Source organism: Heteronotia binoei, chromosome 21 (assembly GCF_032191835.1).
Source record: "Heteronotia binoei isolate CCM8104 ecotype False Entrance Well chromosome 21, APGP_CSIRO_Hbin_v1, whole genome shotgun sequence".
Classification (NCBI taxonomy): Eukaryota; Metazoa; Chordata; class Lepidosauria; order Squamata; family Gekkonidae; genus Heteronotia; species Heteronotia binoei.
Window position 1 is genome coordinate 152,882,304 of NC_083243.1, and position 20,120 is coordinate 152,902,423.

General features: G+C 44.9%; 1 protein-coding gene across 4 annotated transcripts in view; it reads right to left on the reverse strand.

The window, feature by feature from the left end:
- Nucleotides 1-3,141: 3,141 nt before the first annotated feature.
- The window catches only part of PTPN5 (protein tyrosine phosphatase non-receptor type 5), a 93,878-nt gene continuing 76,899 nt past the window's right edge, over nt 3,142-20,120 (reverse strand). For 3 of the 4 annotated variants that reach the window (XM_060262536.1, XM_060262535.1, XM_060262538.1), the window contains 3 exons: nt 15,507-15,667; nt 11,764-11,877; nt 3,142-3,452 (listed from right to left, as the gene is read on the reverse strand). In XM_060262536.1, the coding sequence (XP_060118519.1) occupies nt 3,356-3,452; nt 11,764-11,877; nt 15,507-15,667 (372 nt within the window). In that variant the 3' untranslated portion in view covers nt 3,142-3,355. The remainder of the gene's footprint in view (nt 3,453-11,763; nt 11,878-15,506; nt 15,668-20,120) is intronic. The other variant, XM_060262537.1, reaches the window with a different exon arrangement.

Below are 20,120 nucleotides of genomic sequence, written 5' to 3' on the forward strand. Positions count from 1 at the left end.
GTGTCGCTCCACCGCCCCCCTCACTCCCTCAGCTGTTTCTGCCCGCCACTCGGAATGGAGCCCCGCCCACAGCGAGACTGCCCAGCGTGCGCCAGGGAGATTGTTGCACTGTTTTCCGGAAAAATAAAATCTGAGCTGTGCTCTCTGTTGTCTCTCCTGCTTGGCGTCTGCTGCATGTTCCCTGGGTAACCCCCCACCCCGCTCTGTCAGTGGCATCTCCAAGGGAATGCCTGGGAGGATGGACAGACTTGGTTTTGGGACGGAATGGTCTATGAGCCGCCACATTCCCCCCCACGTGGCTGGACAGGGGAGGAGAGTGCCGCCCCTCAGCCTGCCCGGGCTGATAGCCTACCCGACCCCACACGGCTGTTTTGCACAGGGCACTAAGGGGGGGCTGATGAAGTGGACTCAGAGTTCTGTCACTGATGCACTCGCACTCTTGTTCTGCGGCCCCTGGGGGAGGTGTTCCATGCACATGGCAGGGGGCGTCAGGGCAGCACAGGGGTCTCTGGGTGGGGGGGGTGGGCTGCTCACTCCCAGACACACATTCCAGCCACTGTCTATGACAGCGAACTCCTGCACTTGGTACTTCCTGTTTGTCTGCCTGCCATTGGCAGAGTCTTTGACAGCGGGAGGGTGTGAGGGGATTGACGGCTTCTCTGTGGTCCCATGCAGGCCTGTCTTGCCCCCACCCCCACCTCGCCACCAAGCCAGGCTTCTCGTGTGCGCATGCCCAGCCTCACTCCTGTTCCCTCCCCGTGTTGGTGGGATGTCTCTCCTTTGCCTTTGATGGTCTGCCCATCATTGGCTCCATTCTCTGTTTGGGGGCGGGTTGGGGATGGCTATCAGCCTCTCTGGGGCCGCCTCTCCCCATCCCTGACTGTCATGAGCTGTGGCGCATGCGCCAGGACTGGCCAATGGGTGGGCTGGCCCTCTCCTCTGGCTGCCTCCGCCTCCCTTGTGTGCCTACGCCAGCGGCATTGCCATGGCGACCATGTTCTTCATGGCAAGCTACGCCTCTCCCCTCCCCACGCTCCAGTGTGCCAAAGTCCTCAGGAAGTCTACTAGCGGCACAGCAGCTATGCCACGGCCAGCCGCCACTTATGTCTGGATTGGGATGCCCAATTTAGTGACTTAAGAAGTATTCAGCTTTTCCCAAATTACACATAGGGTACCAAACTTGATGTGAGGATGCCAGTTTTGGTGGCAACCTAGTATAATTCATACTGTATTGTTCTGCCCTTAGTTCCAGAGACACAGTCATGGTTTTCCTAAAAGTATTTTGCATCAATACGCGTGGATTACAAATTCAAGACAAACTTCCTTTCCTACCTTCTGTAATATGAATACGAGAAATGAAGTGACATTCCTTTCTTTGCTCAGTGGGTATTTGCAAGCTCTCCCCATGACAGTGTCTTTTTTTAGCTCCTATGGCATATTTTCCTTATGCTAGTGTAAGTGGGAAGGCCAAAGCAGGAAAAGCTGCTTAGGAATCCCGCCCCTTGCACAGATCCCTGGGGATGAATTGCCACAGTAAGACTTTGCCTTATAAGAGTAAAGAACAAGTCTTGCAGCTGCCAGTGGGACTTCAGGTCAGAAATAATAATACCTTGACTCAGGCAAGCACTCTGACTTCTCAGAGGAGAAATCTTTTTTTATGGAACACGTTAGAGGAATTGCCTCTCTGTAGATATCTGGCAATTATGACAGGACCTGGATCCGCATTAATTTTATAAAAAAGAAATACTGTACCCAGTAGGAGGAAAGATTATTCTCCCTTACCTCTAAATGTTGATAGTTTATAGAATCCCGGAGAAGGAAGATTTTATACAAACAGCATTAAACCCACTCCCCCATGTCATACATAAGGATGTCTGTCCTGTCTGCTGGTTTCGAATGCACAGGGAATTTCTTTTTAACAGGGGAACAGTCTAACACACAACCTCAGCCTGTGGCATTATAGGAAAAGATTTACCACAGGAACAGAGGACAGCAGCTGAGCCACCAAGTGCAAAGCTAGAAAGCCAGGTCTACAGCCATTCCCTCATTAGCCTAATGGAAGTGAATGGAGGTGGATTGTGCACTTGCTTTATTTCTTGTGAGTTTTAGCTACATGCTTTGTTTGCTTGTGTTCACATGCCTAACAACAATTAATTTGTCTTTTATCAAGAAATGCTACACTTGACTGAAAACAGACTAACTGAGGCAAACATAATATTGTAGAATTTCTATACTAACCAGTTTTATACAATGTTAATTACACAAGTGCATTTTTTTCTGTTGTAGTAAAACAGAATCAAAGCATCAGGGCATAACCACTATATAAAAAACTCAGTCCAAAACACAAAATATTTTTAAAAATCATACAACATCAAGTGTTGTGTGTGTGTGTGCATCAGTGAAATGTCACAGAGTCCAAGTTTTCACAAAAGAAAACTATCAAAATATTTTTTGAAAAATAGGGGGTATTACTAAGGAATGATGCAGTGAGAAGAAAGGCAACTGTCTACAGAATTCATGCCACTATCAACCTGTTAGACTTTCAGTAGCCACTAGGCTCTTTTTTGGCTTTACCCTAACAGTCTGCAAGACCTGAGCAAGGCTGTTGATGATAGGACATTTTGGAGGGCATTAATTGATAGGATCACCATGAGTCAGAAGTGACTTGACGGCACTTAATACACATCTCACACAAACAAACATGTCTGTCCTTGCGTACTGGACTCAAAATAGTGGGTTTTTCCCTCCTAGCATAGCTAATTTGTAGAGATTGCTTTCAGTAAGCAAAGAAAGAAGGCTTCAAGCATTATTTCAGTATGAATCCATTTGAATCCTTTAATGCAGAGGCTCAGAAGGTCTTATGATATACACAGTATCCGGTAGTTTCAAATGTAAAAACAATCAGAAAAAAGGCAAAAAAGTTACTTTCAAGCTTAGTCAACATACACTACAGATTTCAGCAATACATTTATCAAAGAGTTTAACACTGTATTTGGATCTAGTAGCAATCATGTTAATTTTTTTTAAAATAGCAAATTTGACAATGATGTTTTTAAATTTTATAACAAATGAAGCTACTGATCTTATTTACAGTATAAATAGGCCTTTTTTTTCGTTCCTTTTTGGGGGGGGGGGGGTGAGGAAGAAGATGTCCTGTCACAATTTAAAGACAAGCAGTATCTTAGCTCTTAAATGCAAAATAAAGCAATATGAAAGTAAAACTATATATATTTATATATGTATAAATAAATATCTTCTATTTTGAAATTCCCATGTATATCTTCTCAGCTCTGGAATACATACGATTCTGGTTAGAGTTCGGTTGGTTTTTGTTACAACAAATTATCTTGAGTCCTTATTCTTCAGCTGCTGCTCTTGAAAACTGCTTTTCGTACAAGCTCATGACATGATGCACAAACTGATACTGTTCAGAAGTCTGGATCATTCCTCCCCTGGAAAGAAAAGCAAGGGGAGGGGAAGAAGTGTTGGGAGTCAAAATCCCATTTCTTTTTATGTACTAATGATAAAAGTCACACTGTGCGGGTGGAAACAGGACCAAATATGAAGAAACTGATCCAAAGTCTAGTGGTTTTACTAAAAGGCCTTTCATGATCTACCTCTGTTGTGATCCCTCCTGGGATGGACTCGGACTCAGGAACAGATCCCTCAGAGATGACCAGGATGATCCCAGACCAGGAGATCCAGAGGACACCTGGCACTACTGAATCTCCTAAATCCTGAGGCCTCAGTTGAAGAACATGTCCCTGAAGTTTTAGTTACAGATGATGCTACCAATATGTCAAATCCCAGGGCAGCCTGCTCCCTACCTTGTAGGGCCAGATCCCAAACTCCTAGTCCCCAGGATCTCCATCATCCAGCTGGAGAGACAGAGATGGCGCACTATTGAGAAAGCAGCTTACTGATGACTGCCTAAGTGCATATATGGTTTTTCAGGATTAGGGTTTGATCAAGCCCTGGACAGACAAAGCCCACTCTTGCTGTCCAGGATATTTAAGCTGTGGGCAAAACAGTCTTGATGGTTCAAACCATGGGTAGCCAAACATGCTTTACATTTAATTACTTCCTAACAGCCAAGCTACAAAGACAGGCTCACAGGAAGACAGGTTCCCAGCCAGGGGAGCAATTTGTGCCCGGGGAAAAGGTGTAAGAACAAGGATGACTTTGTGGGGAAGGAGCTTGGCTTTTCTCTAAGCCAGGTAGTAGAGATGTGCATTTGAGTATATCCAAACTGAAAATATTTTACTGGTATTTTTGGGGGGGTGTGTGTGTGTTTTTTTTCAATAGAATAAACATTAGATAAACTGATTGGCTATCTGGCATTACTGATCTTGATTCCACCCCCTGGAAATATTAGACAGTGTCAAATAGCTACAGTTAAACGGCATTTAAAGGGCTGTAGAGTTGGCCTCCACCCTTTCCCTGCCTTTTTTTCTTTTTCTTTCATAAAGATCTTTTTATTCTCCAGATCTGGAGCTTACCTCAGGGACCAGAGGCTACCAGAAGAGCTAGGGGAGAGGTTGGGTGCCCTTGCTCTAGTTCCTTTGGTGTCCAACAGGCCTTCTGAGGAGAAACAGGAGGGGAGGCCACAGGTGGCACCAGGAGAAGAGATGGAGGTGCACTGAATCACAGCCCCTTTCCCCTTGAGCATCTCTTCCTGTCCTCCCAAGACACAACATGTATGCCCCAATCTCCTCACAGGAGGGAGCTCCAGGGGTACTCACAACTGCTAGTAAGTGTGGGTGCCCCTACACCTTCATCATCTGGAAGCACTTCCAGCACATGGAGGATCCTTACTTTGTGCAATGGCAGCTGTGTAGGGCCCAGTTCAATTGAGGCAGTGACCTTGTTCATCTCTTGACTACCGGACTGCAGAACCATCTCAAGAAGGGGAGTTACTGCTGTGGTGCCCATGTGGCCGCCACCAGCCACCCAGAAGGTGAGTTGTTCGGTAACCACCTTCAGTTCTGTCCCTGACTGGTCTCTGGTAGGGAAGGGGTGCCAGGCATCTCTGACAAAGATGTTTGGTGAGGTTGGCATTAGGGTGTACAGGGCGGAGGACAGCAGGCAGGGATGAAGATCACTCATTGGTGAGATGATCATTCTAGATGGCCACCCCTTCACCATGGTCAAGCTCTCCTGGTGAGCTGAGTGCATGCAAGCCAAGAGGGGCATGTTGGCATGAACAGAGGGGCAACAGCAGATCTGCTGCTGTTCATCCCTCACCTCCCCTGCTAGGCAGCATCTCCTTTGTGGCAACTGCCACTACAACCTTGGAGATGGAGCTCTTCTGGCAGGCACTTGACCCCTCTTGGACTGAGAGGCACATGAGACAGGATACGGCGGCTGCAGTGGTGAGGGGATACTTTGTAAAGTCCTATGAGCTGCAGACCACCAATTCACTGAGCTACTGGGCCATTATAGAAGAGGTCTGGCTGGACTTCTCTGCAGTGGTCCAGAGGTTCCTCTTGTGCCCTCTGGCAAGTGTACAAAGTTAGCATGTTTTCTCCCATGTGGACAACATTGTCAGCTCACATTGCTCAAGTCTGCTCCCCTGGAGCTGGTCTTCCTGAAGATCAACTTTCTATTCTTCAACTACCTGGTTTGGGACTTTGAGGTTGACTGAAATGAACATGTGCTTGTGCCGGCATCCTCAGTCTGTGCTAGGAAGTTGGGGAGAAATGCTCTTCCCAAAATTAAAATGAAAGGAGTAGCAGGGCAGGTACCCAATCTGATTGGCACAGAAACACACCACCAATCCCCACTGCCGTTCTGAATCCACTGGTACCAAAATGCCTTTACAGAACCCTGGTAGCAGTGAGGCACAGGGTGACATTGGAAGTGATGCTTACAAGCTCACTCACCACGTCATTAGCTACCCCAAATCAAAACTGCATGCTGAAATTAAAACAGTAACACAAAAAATGTTCTTCATCTTTATGAATATGAAAGGGACCGAACAGGTTAGTGAAACTTGTGTGCCAAACAGAAAGCAAAATTCTTCTTTGCAGGGTGGGAAGTGGGAAAAGGAGAGGCTGTGATGGAGGGCAGCTGCAGTACCTAAAGCTCCTCCTCTGAGGCAATGATGGTGTGCATAGCTGACTGCTGAGAGAGGAGGACCCCCTCCCTTTCACTTTCTGAGGCCTTCCCTGGGGAAATGGTTTGTAATGTTTCTCTGTGTTTTGCCCTTGGTTTTGGAAGATAAACCCTACTGGGCTTCTGTGTATTGCCCATGGTTCAGATTAGCTTGCAAAAGTATTCTGCCCATCCTCATACTGCCTTTGGTTAAGGTGGGCTTTCATAAATGTTGTAACCCTTGCTTCTGGTGGGCTCACAAAAGTGCTTCCCACCATGCACTTCAGTGCTCTGCTGAGTATTGCCCTTGCTTCTGCAAAAAAAAAAAAAAGGAGGGGGGGGGGGGGAGCTGGGATTCTCCAGTTTGACATCGGTTCTATTGGGCTTGCAACAAAATCTGCTTGAGTTTGTTGTGCTGAGATTCTCTGGTTTGATAGTAGTTCTGATAGGCTTGTCACACTGACTTGTGGTTCTGTGTGGATTCCTGGGTTCTGCTTTGGTTCTTTTGGTTGTGCTGGTTCTTGGCATGAGAGGCTGCAGTTTTGCCTCTTTGCTTTTGCCTTGGAGAGGAAAAGGCTGTTTTATCCCCCATTGGAAACAACAGAGGATGGATGGGGGCATCCACTCTGGGGACCCATAAAATTGGAACCCAGATCCAATCTTTGTTAAACTTGAAAAATCTTCTGAGGACAGACACTGGCAGCTCTGCTGTAGCTTGAAAAACGGCCCTCCAGACACTTGGATAACTCCTCCATAAGGTATAATGGACCTGAAAAAATTTGGATTCCCAATCCTGCCCCCCAGATCTGAATGCCATACTGGTATAGGAATTCAGGGATATCAAAAATGTCAAAAAAAATTTTTGCTCCAATATATCCAAATCTGAAAAATACCCTCTTTTTTGCACATCTCTACCAGGTAGCTCTCAAGTAGCTTCCCACAGGCTGCCTCCAAGGAGATGGCCCAGTGCATGGGGGAAGGTGGACCTGGAGCCCCAGATTTTCCCCTTGGGATGCAGTGCAGGTTGTGCAGGCTCAGGGCCCTGTATGCCCAAAGAGAAGTCCCCTTAAGGGGCTCTGGGGGGGGGCACTGGACAGCCAACCTCATGCCAAGGTCCAAAGGATCCCAGGGATGTGGCAACAGCAAAGAACATAGGTTGGGGCCTTCCTTATACAGAGGAAGGCCAGATCAAGTGGAGAACACCTGGCAGGGTGGAAAGGGGGACAGGCAGTCTCAGTCTCACTAGACCTGAGCAGTCTAGAAGCAAGTTCCTTCAGAGGAGGCCAGGGGGTGGGGTAGACTATGCCCAGACCCAGGGGGAAGCCCCATTTGCCCTGGCTCCTGACAGGGCCTAGCCCCTAGACTGCAGAGAAAAAGAGAGGCCAGGGATGCCTTCTTCAGGGAACCTTTAAAAGGTGGGTCAAGGAATGGCCAGGCTCTCCTCCAACTACAAAGGGACCTGCCATCCCCCAGGCTACAAGAATCATGCCAGCCAGAAAAGAGGGAACAGAGTCTGAGAAAAACCCCCTTCTTCTGGTAACTGAGGCCTTCTCAAGGCCTGCCAAGGGGAAAAAAAAGAATCTGGAGGGTGCTACATCCCTGGGCTCTTTCCCTATGATGAATCAGACACTGACTAGCCGCTCACCTTAAGGATAATTAAATATCCTCTCAAAGGCAAAGATAGCATTTTTCAGGTTTCAAAGGTATCAGTTGAAGTATGGCATAGGGTGAACGCTGCAAGTGTAACATCAGTACACAACCAACCTGTGGGATATATACTAAACTTTGGTTTGAAAGGTGCCACACTGGAAGATCTGAACCCCTAGGGAGTACCTCTGCCCCTGAAGTACCTCATTAGTTGTTCCTTCTTCATCTTGCCTCCTTGGGAAAGAGCACACATGCTTCAGCGGTTCTGCTAAAAAATTCCTGGTTGATAAGAAAGAGGCTGCATACAACCACTAGGTGGTGTTGTGGCTACAGCAGTTATTGAATGAATATCTTCCATGTTACAACTGAAATGTGTGCGTGTCCCCATGAGGTCTCTGTTAAACTTGGGAAATCTTCTGAGGACAGACACTGGCATCTCTGCTGTAGCTTGACAACTGGTTTAACATCAGTTAAAATGCCCTTTCAAAACTTTCTGTGTCTCTCCACATACATGGCTAAGAGTATTTGATGTCTAAGTTGTCATTCTCCTTACCTGCCATCACCTTGCCAAAGCCTAACTATTATCTATTTAACTCACTAATTTTTCTGGGAAGAGATCAGTCCAAGCTTGTTACCAGGCAATCTGGAAGGGAAGGTGTGCATTATCCAATGTCCCACCAACATTTTATGTATATATGTATTTATAACATTTCTATGCCACCTTTCCACCCAATTCAGGGTCCCCAAGGCAGCAAACATTAAAGCATTTCAAACATTAAAAAAACACTTAAAATACAAATATATGTAAATATTGAAAACAATTAGAATGACAACCCATAAACACAGGAGCACACAAAGAGGGAGGAGCGCTAATAAAAATTAATGAGGGAATGCCAAGCCAAAAAAAAAAGTCTTCACCTACTGGCAGAAGACAATGAGAGAGAGAAAGACCTTTTTTTGGACTGCCACTCACTAGCCTCAGATGGTGAGGGCACCCAAAGCAGGGCCTCTGCAGATGACCAGAATGGTTTGGTACATTCATAAGAGCATAGGTGGGCCTTCTGGTATGCCAGGGGTGGCCAACAGTAGCTCTCCAGATGTTTTTTGCCTACAACTCCCATCAGCCCCAGCCAGCATGGCCAATGGCTGGGCTGATGGGAGTTGTAGGCAAAAAACATCTGGAGAGCTACCGTTGGCCACCCCTGTAGTATGCTGTCCCCAAGATATACAGGACTTGATTTGGGCCTGGAAGCAAATTGTGAGCTAGTGTAAATGGCACAAGACTGAAGTGATACAGTCCATATGGCCCACTCCAGTCTAGCCATAGCATTCTGGACCAAGAGTAGCTTCTAGAAAGTCTTCAAGCGCAGCCACACATACCGAGCATTACAGTAATCTAATATAGACATCATCAGGTCACATACCACAGTGGCGAGATCATTCCTGCTCTGGAAGGGCTGCAGCTGGCTCCCCAGTTAAAGCTGATGAAAGGGGCCCCTGCCCACTGCTGCCATCTCTTTATCTAATAGGAGGCCCAGGTCCAGCAGTATCCCTAACCTGCCACTTTAGGGGGAGTGCAACCCTATTCAAACAAGGAGATATCTTAAAATCTTAACAATATTGTTCCAACAAATATGGAAAACAAAAAAATGACCCACAGACTAGAAACACTCAATTTACATCCCAATTTAAAAAAAAAAAAGATGTCAAAGACTGCAACAACTATCAGACCACTGCAGTATTTTCTCACACAAGTAAAGTGATGCTCAAAATCTTACAACAAAGACTGTTACCGTGTATGGTGTGACCAGAGGGCAGTCCCTTTAAGACAGGGGCAAGCTAAGCAAGGTGCTTTGAAGGCACTGATGAGGAAAGATGTTCTGAGTTCCCTGGTGGACAATTAGGGAACAACAGACTGGCAACAGATATAAGGGAAGTTTTGGCAAGGAAACAGGGGTCAGAAAGGAGGTTGTAGGCTGATGTGGACCAAGGGAACTTGCTACCAGGAAATCCTATTGACCCATACCAGGGTTCCCAGGGCTGGACTGAGCATGAAGAAGGAGAGTTGAATGGTGAGTGAAGGCACCAGTAGTTGGCTCAGGAAAGCTGCAGGAAAAGTAAGAATGGGGCTACAGCTTGTCTCTGTTTACTTGCTTGCAAACTATACTCCAAGGATACAAGTATACTAACTGGTGCTGGTCATAGTTTTAACATACGGAATGAGAAATGCCAGATTTTCAAGCTGGATTCAGAAAAGGAAGAGGCACTAGAGATCACATTGCAAATTTATGTTGGTTACTGCTGCATACCAGAGAATTTCAGAATGAAATCAGTTTGTGTTTCATGGATTACAGCAAAGCTTTTGACTGCATGGATCGTGAAAAGCTATGGCTGGCTGCAAAGGAAATGGGGATGCCACGACATATGAGTGTTTTGATGTGCAATCTGTACTCTGAACAAGGAGATGTCACTGTTAGGATAGTATATGGCAAAGTTATCTGGTGAGCATGCATTTTATCTCCTCTATTCTGTATGCAAAAAGCTGGATTATATTTAGGTGAAGGTAGAGTGAAAATTGGTGGAAGGAACATTAACAATTTGATAAATGTAGATGATGCCACATTATTGGCAGAAAATGGTGAAGACTTGAAGCAACTACTGATGGTTAAAGCAGAAAGTGCCAAAACAGGATTACAGCTAAAAATTAAAAAGACAAAAGGCATGACTGATGGGGAACTATACAACTTTAAGGTTGATGATGAATAAACTGATTGATCAAGATTTTCTATTACTTGGCTCCGACATTAACCAAAAGAGACTGCACCCAAGAAGTCAGATTGAAACGGGGTTGCCCTGACCTGATCTCATTGGATCTCAGAAGCTAAGCAGTGCTGACCCTGGCAAGTACTTGAATGGGAGACCTCCAAAGAATACCAGGGCTGGGATGCAGGAGCAGATAATAGCAAGCCACTTCTCTGAATGTCCAAGCCCTACTAGGGGTTGCCAAAAGTCAACCATGACTTCCAGGCATGCACACATACACACAAATACACACACCCTGAAAAAGAAAAAAAACTGGGAAGGACAGTCATTTAGGAGCTAGAAAGGATCCTTATGGGTAAGGATTTGTCTTTCACTGGCAACCAAGATCAAGTTAATTCATGTCATAGTATTCCTCATTACTATGTATGGGTGTGAAAGTTGGACAATGAAGAAAGCTGACAGGAAGAAAGTAGATTAATATGACATGTAATGCTGGAGGAGAGTTTTAAGGATACTGTGTGCTGCCAAAAGACAAATAAGTGGATCCTAGACTAAACAAGCCTGAACTGGAAGCTAAAATGGCTAAATGGAGACTATTGTACTTTGGTCACATTATGAGAAGACAAGAGTCAAGACAATAAAGATAGGAAAAGTTGAAGGCAGAAGGAAAAGAGGAAGACCCAACATGAGAGGGATTGATTCTATAAAAGAAGCCATGGCCCTCAGTTTGCAAGACCAGAGAATGGCTGTTGATGACAGGACATTTTGGAGAACTTGAATTCATAGGATTGCCACAAGTCAGAAGTTACTTGACAGAACTTAATACACACAGAGTAGCAATAGATTGTTAGAACTCAAGTGATCTACCTGTTACCAATTTCTTTGTAAAAGCCCTCTGATGGCCATGAGAGGAAGAGGCAAGGAAAGTGCAGGGAAAATTACAGGAGGATGCTTCTTTATAATTGTCAAAGAAATTTCCAAAACTGTCCTTATAAATATATCTGATTTCAATATTATTTGTCAGAACAATAAGAAATGAATTAAATCTGTTTTGCTGAGAACATTTCAAAAGGGAAGGATGAGGATAGCCACAGAGAAGAGAACAAACAGGAAAGTTTGTGTCATTTATCTAGCATTGTCTCCCCAAAACTTTCCATATAAGTAACTTGGACAATAATGATCCCTCTTTATCCACAGTACCAACCTTGCAGAATTCTTGGTGACCAGAATTGTTTCTTAAAAGAAAGAAGTTTCTCTTACCTGTCTAGCCGTAGCTGGGAGGTTGTTCGGAGTATGTCAACAACACCCTCATTTTTCAACTGTTTGCAGCAAATGCTGGTGGCAATAAAGCAGCCAGTCCTCCCAATCCCTGCACTAGCCAGAGAGATCAAGAAACTGTGAAGGAAAAGTCTCCAGAAAAAGCATTCACATTTCTTCAGTAAAGAAAAGGGGCATTTTGCACAACAAGAGTGCATTTTGAACAACAGCAAAGAAAGAAAACTATATGAATAACACCATTGCACCATATGAATAACACTGCTTTGCTCATACACATCCTCCACACCAAGACAAAACACCAAAAGGCAGCTTTGATTCTTCTGGCTGGGGATGTAGGGACACTGCACTACACACAGGTAAGCAAGGGAGGGAGGCTTCTGTCAAACTGTGACTGCTTCAACTGTTGCACCATTCCTCTCCCTTCTACCTACTCTGTATATTGCTCCGACTCTTTCCTGAAACATGTACAGTGCAGAAAGCATAAACATGTACAGTGCAGAAAGGGAGGTCTCCTCCCTTATAGAAATATTACCCTTAACATGGGGCACACAGTCCTGACATGCTTGAAAGACTTAAAGCCATTCCACTCTTAATAATGATACTGCTAGACAAACACGAACATGCCTATTGCCTTTTATGTGCATGCAACAGACACAGCTGCCATGCAGTTCTCTACAAGAAATGGGTAAAATTTTGCCCCCATAGTATCCCAAGAAGAAGGGGGCATTGGTGAATACAGAGAACACCAGATACAGAATTCTGAAGCCCACTCACTATTTGCTTCTACTGTGGACCTAGATAGTCCAGGCTAGCACAATATCAGATCTCAGAAGCTAATCAGGATCAGCCTTGATTAGTATTTGGAAGGGCGACCTCCAAGGAATACCAGAATCATGACACAGAGGCAGGCAAGGGCAAACCACCTCTGAAAAGTCTCTTGCCTAAAAAAAAAGGTCTAGTTTACCAACTAGTCGTGCATAATGCTAAAAGTGCTGGAACTTTGAGCTGCCAGACATTCTTAGGATCTCCTGAGTCCTGACTATTCTACACAAAATGCCATATGATAATAATACTTATTATACTGTGGAACATTATTAATTGTTGTGCCTGCCTCTTTACTCCATCTTTTCAATAGGGATAGAAGCCAGGATGACCTCCATTCATATTACAATGCCAAGTAGCCCTCAGCGCAGCCTGCAGCATGCCCAAGAGTCAAGCTTGCATTCCCCTTTCCAGTGGGTGATATCCCAGCAGCCCAGCCCTCTCACTCACCCTCATGGCAAGCAGGAGAGACAGTGGCGAGGGTATCTGGGCATCACCTAGCTCTCTGGAAACTATGATAATACTACAGAGCTTCCAGAGCATTGGGTAATGCCTGCAAGTGACATCATAGCTGCCCCTTGTCCTGCCCCATAAGCTACTGCTGTCTGGCAACCCTACCAAAAGCTGCAATAACTAGCTGTTCTGCTGTGGGGTTACCAGCTCACTTATTCTAGCCTGGCTTTGACACCACTGCAGACTGCTTGCCATGATTGTTTTATTTATTTATTTTTATTTATAGTTGGTTTTATATTCTGCCCTCCCCGCAAGCAGGCTCAGAGTGGGTCACAGCAGATTAAAATACACACCTAGTAATAAATACAAATACAATTTATATACGTTAAAATTCATAAAACAACAGCAGAAAACTTTCAGTATCCACAGGTGTTTCAGTGTTGGGCACATTTGCAGACAAAGATAAGGATCCACTCAGCCAATCCCATAAGGATCTCTAAAAAGGGCAGTTCACCCAAGCAATATTGTCTCCTCTCAATCAATGGCATGGAGTGATAGGGACAGCTGTACCTGTGATTCTCCAGTCTGTCTCTAATCTCCAAAGGCACAGGAGCCCTGCTGGATCAAGAGACCTGGCAACCCTATTCACCAGTCTTGCCCCCAGAACTCTATGCCTGACTGTTCAATAAATATGTTGGTTCTTCCTTGTGGTGTACCCTGGGTGGGGGAGCAGCATTCCATTACACAGAAAGCAATTTAATGAGAGGTTTTTAATGTCCAGAATATGCAACTCCCACTGATGTACAACCGAAAAAGAAAGGAAAAAACCCCTCTGATCATCAGCTTGATATTTTTTTTCAATTCCTTAATCTGGGAGAAAACATTAGGATACAATGCCAAAAAGATGTTCAATGAGCCATCTGGATTCTGTCAGGCCTGATATGTCAGCATGTCACTTTAAATAACAGATGTACTGAGTAACAATTACTCCTTGATCCAAGAGACAACCCCATACTGTAGGTCTCAAGGATGCTAGTAGCTTCTTGTGTAAATTTTCATGGTTTCAATAATTTGGGCAAGCAGCTAGTCCCCTAGGGGGAAAAATGCTAGTTGCGCAATGGCTTTTATCCAAATCTATGGATGTATACAGGATTCTTGATCCGACTGGCTTTTCAAAGGTCTCTGGACTCGCTTAAAATGTTTATTAATCTTTTCTTATTAACCACAGTTGATTTTGCATTGTCTTTATGGCTGGCACTTCTCGTCATTATCTTAATTGAAATAGAACCAACCTCCTGAACATTGTTTAACGGGGGAATAATTTTAAGGTCAATTGCTCATTTCCTTTTTGAGCAGCCCTTTTCCCATTCAAACAAACACAGATGCTGCAACACATACCTTCTGTCATTAGGAGAGAGAAAGGAGAGAATAATCCAGACTGTTTGGACATTTAGAGGTCTGGATAAAACAGGCATTCTCTTAAATTTAAATTGACATAGTAACTGCATGAGCAAACTAGAGAATCAAATACAGTGATTCTGATCCAGGCAAGTATACTCTTAAAATAAATGATAGAAACATGGTATACTAATGCACTGACTGAACATATTACATTCTCATTTGTGGTTTATGTTTATACCAAAGCCCATTACAAAAAGAACTCATTGTTCCTTTTCTGCCTTCTTATCACTTTGCAGGCTGCTTGTACAGAGATGTTTAAATCAGGTTTTGAATGTTGTAACCATGAAGCACACCTGAGAAGGCCTAGGTGCAAAGGTTTCCTGGGATAAAGATGATCAGCAACCAAACATGTGAATCTTTATGGCTGTGGGGGGGGGGGGAGGAAAATATGTAATGTATTGGAGATATTTGAATTTGAATAGATGAATTTATTCCGATATATTGCAAAATAAAAAGTTTGGTCACAAAAAAAATCTTTATGGCTGTGGGATAAACACCCAGGTCAATTAGATCATTCCAAATGAATAACTACTTTTCCAGGGAGTGTAGCCTAGCAAAAAGTGTTAGGGGAGATCCTGGATCCATATATTGCTTGATTGTTCCTTTTATCATAATCTCCGTAAAGATTTATTTTGTAAGCTTTCTTTCTCCCCAGATTTGTCTGTCCTGCCACCGTTATTATTTATTGAATGATACTGAGGGGGAGGTTAGCGAGGCTGTGGCAAAGGCTGACATCCTTAAATTTAAATCTGACCATGTATGAATGCATCTGTAAGCTCAGTTTCATTTTGATTTTATCTCCAATGTTTAAATTTTTATATTCTGTGTATTTTTATTTGCAACTGTTATGCCATTAAAGGTTTGGTATGGTGTTAGGGGAGGTTTAGTGAAGGGAATGTTAGAGGAAAACAGAATTATGTAAATTTCCCCTTTTTCCTCTCCTTTCTCTTAAAGGGTCATGGAGGCTTAATGATGCACAAATAACCTACCTGCAGTGAACGATGATTGGAGCATTTTTTTCTTCTGCACGCTGCACGGCTTCTTCTACTTCCTGAACCAGTTGCAACAGGGGAGGTGCTTGATCGGGGGTCTTCTGGTCAGGCCAAGATGTATACCAGTAGTGTTTCAGAGTCCTTATTTCTTCACCCTTCTGTGAGCCAGTAAGAAAAAGAATAAGAGGCAATAGTGAGAACCCCTTTTTATTTTACTCACTAGCATTTAGGATGACAAATTCTAGAAGGGAAATTATGGTTACCAATAGCTGCAAGAAAAAATGTCTTGTCCCTATAAAAGAGGCATAATGGGATGTTATTTACTAAGTAATGTAATTTACCCCCATATCATGCAAAGCCTCAGATGCCCATTTCCACACAAGACATTTCCCCTCAGGTTTCTTGACTAGGAATGGGCAAAAGCTGGGAAATAGTGGTTGAACTCATGGTTTGCCCGGTTTGTGAACCACAAACTGTTTCAGGGCTAACAAACTGGCTCAGTTCATGATGTGGTAGAACAGCCCCCCCACCCCCGCCCCAGCATGCTAGGAACACCAAATTCACAGGGGATCTCTGGATGACACTCCTCTACTTCCTGCCATGTTTGGTGAGGATTGGGTTTAAGGGCGCAAATTAAGCCCTCCCCCCCAAAAAAGGTGTCCCATCCTTCATTGTTTACAATAGACTAAGGTCACAACAGAGAATCTCTCAGTGGAAACTGAAGGGGAGATTTTTGCAAGCCCAGTAGAACCAATGCAATGTGCAATATCCAGAACCAGTGCAATATCCCAGCAGAGGGATATACTTAAAGGAATAACAGGATTGCCCATTGGCCACTATTAGCCGCTTCTTATAAAAAAAGCTCTCCACAGACAAGAGCTCTGTTCAAACAACCAGCTCTGTCTCTGTCCAATCTGCGGTCCCACTCAGACTTCTCAGTCTGATCTCCACTGGAGCTAAACTGGAACTGAGGAGATTTCTTCTCTTCCTGCCTCCTTTAACTTGTTACATTGGTTACCATGGAGGCGGTTAGCCAATCACAGTGAGTGTCTCAGCTGTCACTCACGTAGACTACTTTCCAGTCAATCGCAGGCTCAATTGAAATACATTACGGCACAAAATACTTGCAATCAGGGGTTGTTTTGTAGAAAAATAGGTGGTTGAGCTCATTAGCATATGCTGCCCCTCCCCCCAGCCAAAAGCAACCTGATGCAAGAAGGAAGAGTCCCAGGTGAGGCCTGCTTGGGCTGGCTAGATATCCACCAGCCCAAGCAGGCCTCACTCACTTGGGGCTCTCTTGGGCCACCACCTCCCAGTCAAAAGGTCAGCAAGCCACCTGCTGTCCAAAATCACATAAGAAGTGGGAAAAGGGTGGCATGGGCTTCTCCAGGGGTTAATGAGGGCTTCTGGGGGTGTGGCTTGCTGGCTGCCTGCTCTCCTAATCCAAGGATTGTTATGCAACTGCACCTAGTATTCAATGGACAAGGTAGGTGGGGAGGAAGAGGGGGAAGCCTCAGAAAGGTTCAGGAGCTGTGCTCCTGTGAGCTCCTGCTGAAACTGAGGCCTGCTTGCAGTGAAAATGCAGAGTAGATTTTCAATTAATGGCTCTGGGCTAAGTCAAACTGCTCTAGGACTGGAATAACAGATCCCAGAGTGGAAAGATGGCCCCCAGAAATAGAATTAATGCTCTAGGTCTGGAATGACAACCCCTCAAGTGGAATGAAGGCCCCTGGGAGGAGCAGAAGTGTTCTGAGGCTGGAATCACAGCCCCTGGCAAGCACTGCAACCCAGTGAAGCATGCTCACAATCCTTCCAGACCCCCTCAGGCCCAAAGACATAGATTCTCTGGTCACAGCTCACTCCAAGGTTAAATTTCTGATTATTCATCATTAGCAGAACACATTGTACAAATAAAAGATTAATTGTACAAATGCAATGGGAAGGGGTAGTCAAACAGGCAGATGTTTGCTGAAGCAGATGTTTGCTGAGGTGGATACTGCTCCAGGAGGTAGGTGTTGTGTTATGATAAGGTAGATGTTGTTCAATGAAGCATGTGTTGGATGAAGGAGATTTTCTTCGGGAGGAAAATAAAGAGGGGGGTATCCAGGGTTTTTCTCACTGAGACTGGGCTGGGTTTGGGGCGAGCCCACTGTACCCAGTAGAGGAAGCCATTCTCCCACCCAAGGATCAAGGATGCAACCCACAGGCCAATGCTAAACCACCTAGAGAGAGGAGGAGGAATGGGGAGACACACAGGGGGAAAACAGAAGGCCTGGATCTTCTTAGCATTTGCAGTCCAGTGAGGGATAACCCAGCAGGGGGAGGTTGATCTTGAGGAAGGTCAACTCTTCTACTCTGGCTGGATCCAGGCAGGAGTAGTGAGGGCAGATAATGTCTCCCAGCTGGGAGAACAACCTCTTCCTCTGGTGGGAGGACAGGAGAGGAGATTCATGGCCATGCAAGAGAGGATGGCCCAGATGACAGACTTATGTGACCAGTACTCCAGGGGATTGGCAGGCTCAGAGGATTTGGCCATGTACTCCCTCACCATCAAATCTGCCAAATCCTCTGCCATTGTATGCCTGGCATCCCTGCTGCTGGTGACCTCTCATTTCACCATTGATGACCAGTAGAGGAGCTTCTCCCTGTTTGGGCTCTTTGAAGCAGAGGTACCAGGTGGCTGCCCCCCCTCCCCCTAGCCTCTTTCACCCATTATTCCCTCAGGCCATATCTGCTGGCCTATACTTCTTTGCAGAGCTTACACTTTCACTCCATGAGCTCTGCATTATGGACATCAATGTTGCCTTTATTCAGTGGCGATACATGCAAACCACCTTGTCTTCCCTTTTATTGCAGAGAGGATGCAACCTGGTGGCGATGCCCACCAACAACCTCTCTGTCAATGCCCTGAACTGTGGGGGAACAGCTGTCCCCTTGGGGCCCAGCACCTTGATCTCGAATCAGGAGAATGACTTCCCCAGGCTGGCTATACAGGTGTAGAGCACATTGGTGATATTCTGGAAGGGCTTCAGGACATGCACCATTTGGGACAGGGTCATCCGGTCATTGGAACAGATGCTGAACTCCTCTCCCCCAGCAGCATAGTCATGGAGGAGATGAAATTTTGCACTGATCCACCAAATGCACAGTCATTGCATAGGTGGAGTTCCAGCAGGTGGGTAAGTCCTGGAAGAGTTGGTGTTCAGGCTTATCCCCCCTCTTGCCTATTGTGCAGCAGATGGACAGACTTGATGTTGTGTGAGAACTGAGCGGCCAAGTGCCAGCAGGTCTCCAGCAGGGATTGCAGCTTGAGGGAGGCAGCATCACAGGTGGGCCTCACAGTGCTCCCCAGCCTCAGACCATCTTTCAACACCAGGTGAAGCATATGTGCTGGACAAATGATACCCTTGAGGTGCACAATCTTCACTGCTGCCAGCATTTTGGCATTGGCCTCCATGACCAGGCAGCCACAGACAAAGTTGCCACCTCCCACCCACTCCCTCAGACTACACTGAATGATGACAGTGATGTTTTATACTATGGTGCAGAACCACTTTGTAGCCAGGTGGCAGGACTGTTCCCTCTTGGGGCCTGATCTGCACCCTGACAGTCCACGGAGAGAGGTGGGCAATGAGGGAAATGTAGCCATGCTGCTGGCTACTTCAATGGACATGAACCACAAGCTACCTTACCAGCATATTTGAAGTCCATAATGGTTCCCCAATATCCAGATCTTTTTGTCTGCTAGATTGAATGCTGTAGTAACCTTAGAAATAAAAGGTCACTTTTGGGGAGTTTTCTTTTCAGAAAGCTGATGTTTCTGCAATACTGGAAAGATATGTATCTTGGCTCATCGAGCTTCAAATGTCCCAATTTCAGTGAGGAGAGACTGAGATGGATTACCTCAATACTTGAGAAAAATGAGCTCACTAATATGAATCAGAGCCTTTCTTTTCTTCTACTGTGTTGGCATAGCAGCCTGGATTTCCACTGCTATCCTGCCATGGCATTCTTGATTGGCTCACAACAGTGAAAAAAGGAGTTTATGATGTTACACTAACGTAACAGCTATTTTACACTATTCTAAGCATTTTAACTGCTTAACAAGCTTCTGCTTGTATATTATTGTATCATTAATAATATCGGCTACATACACTGTTAGAAATTGTATTTCTTTTGCTATAGTTCTTTCTAATTGCATATGCCCACATGTCATTCTCTAGGAAAGCTGAAAGCATAAAGTTTACTTTTTCTTCAGTCCTACTGAATCAACAAACATGCTGCTCAGTTTGCAGGCATGATCATTAATTGTGCTTGTTCCACTTTACGGCTGTATAATCATATTTGATTGGTGCTGTAGGATGCTGAAATGTTTGTTTCAGTCTTTTAGCTATTGACAAAATAACATTATTTTCAGCTTGATTATTAGAAAATCTTTAAAAGAACAGAACATTGTTATTGCAAAAGGCTTACTACTGTATTTAGTCAAAAGGAAGGTGACATGGAATTTAAGACACTGCCTCTCCCCAGTGTTATACACACACACAAATTATTATTGGAAATAATATTCACTTGCATGTAAATGTAGTCAGCCCCCTCTTTATGGCATAT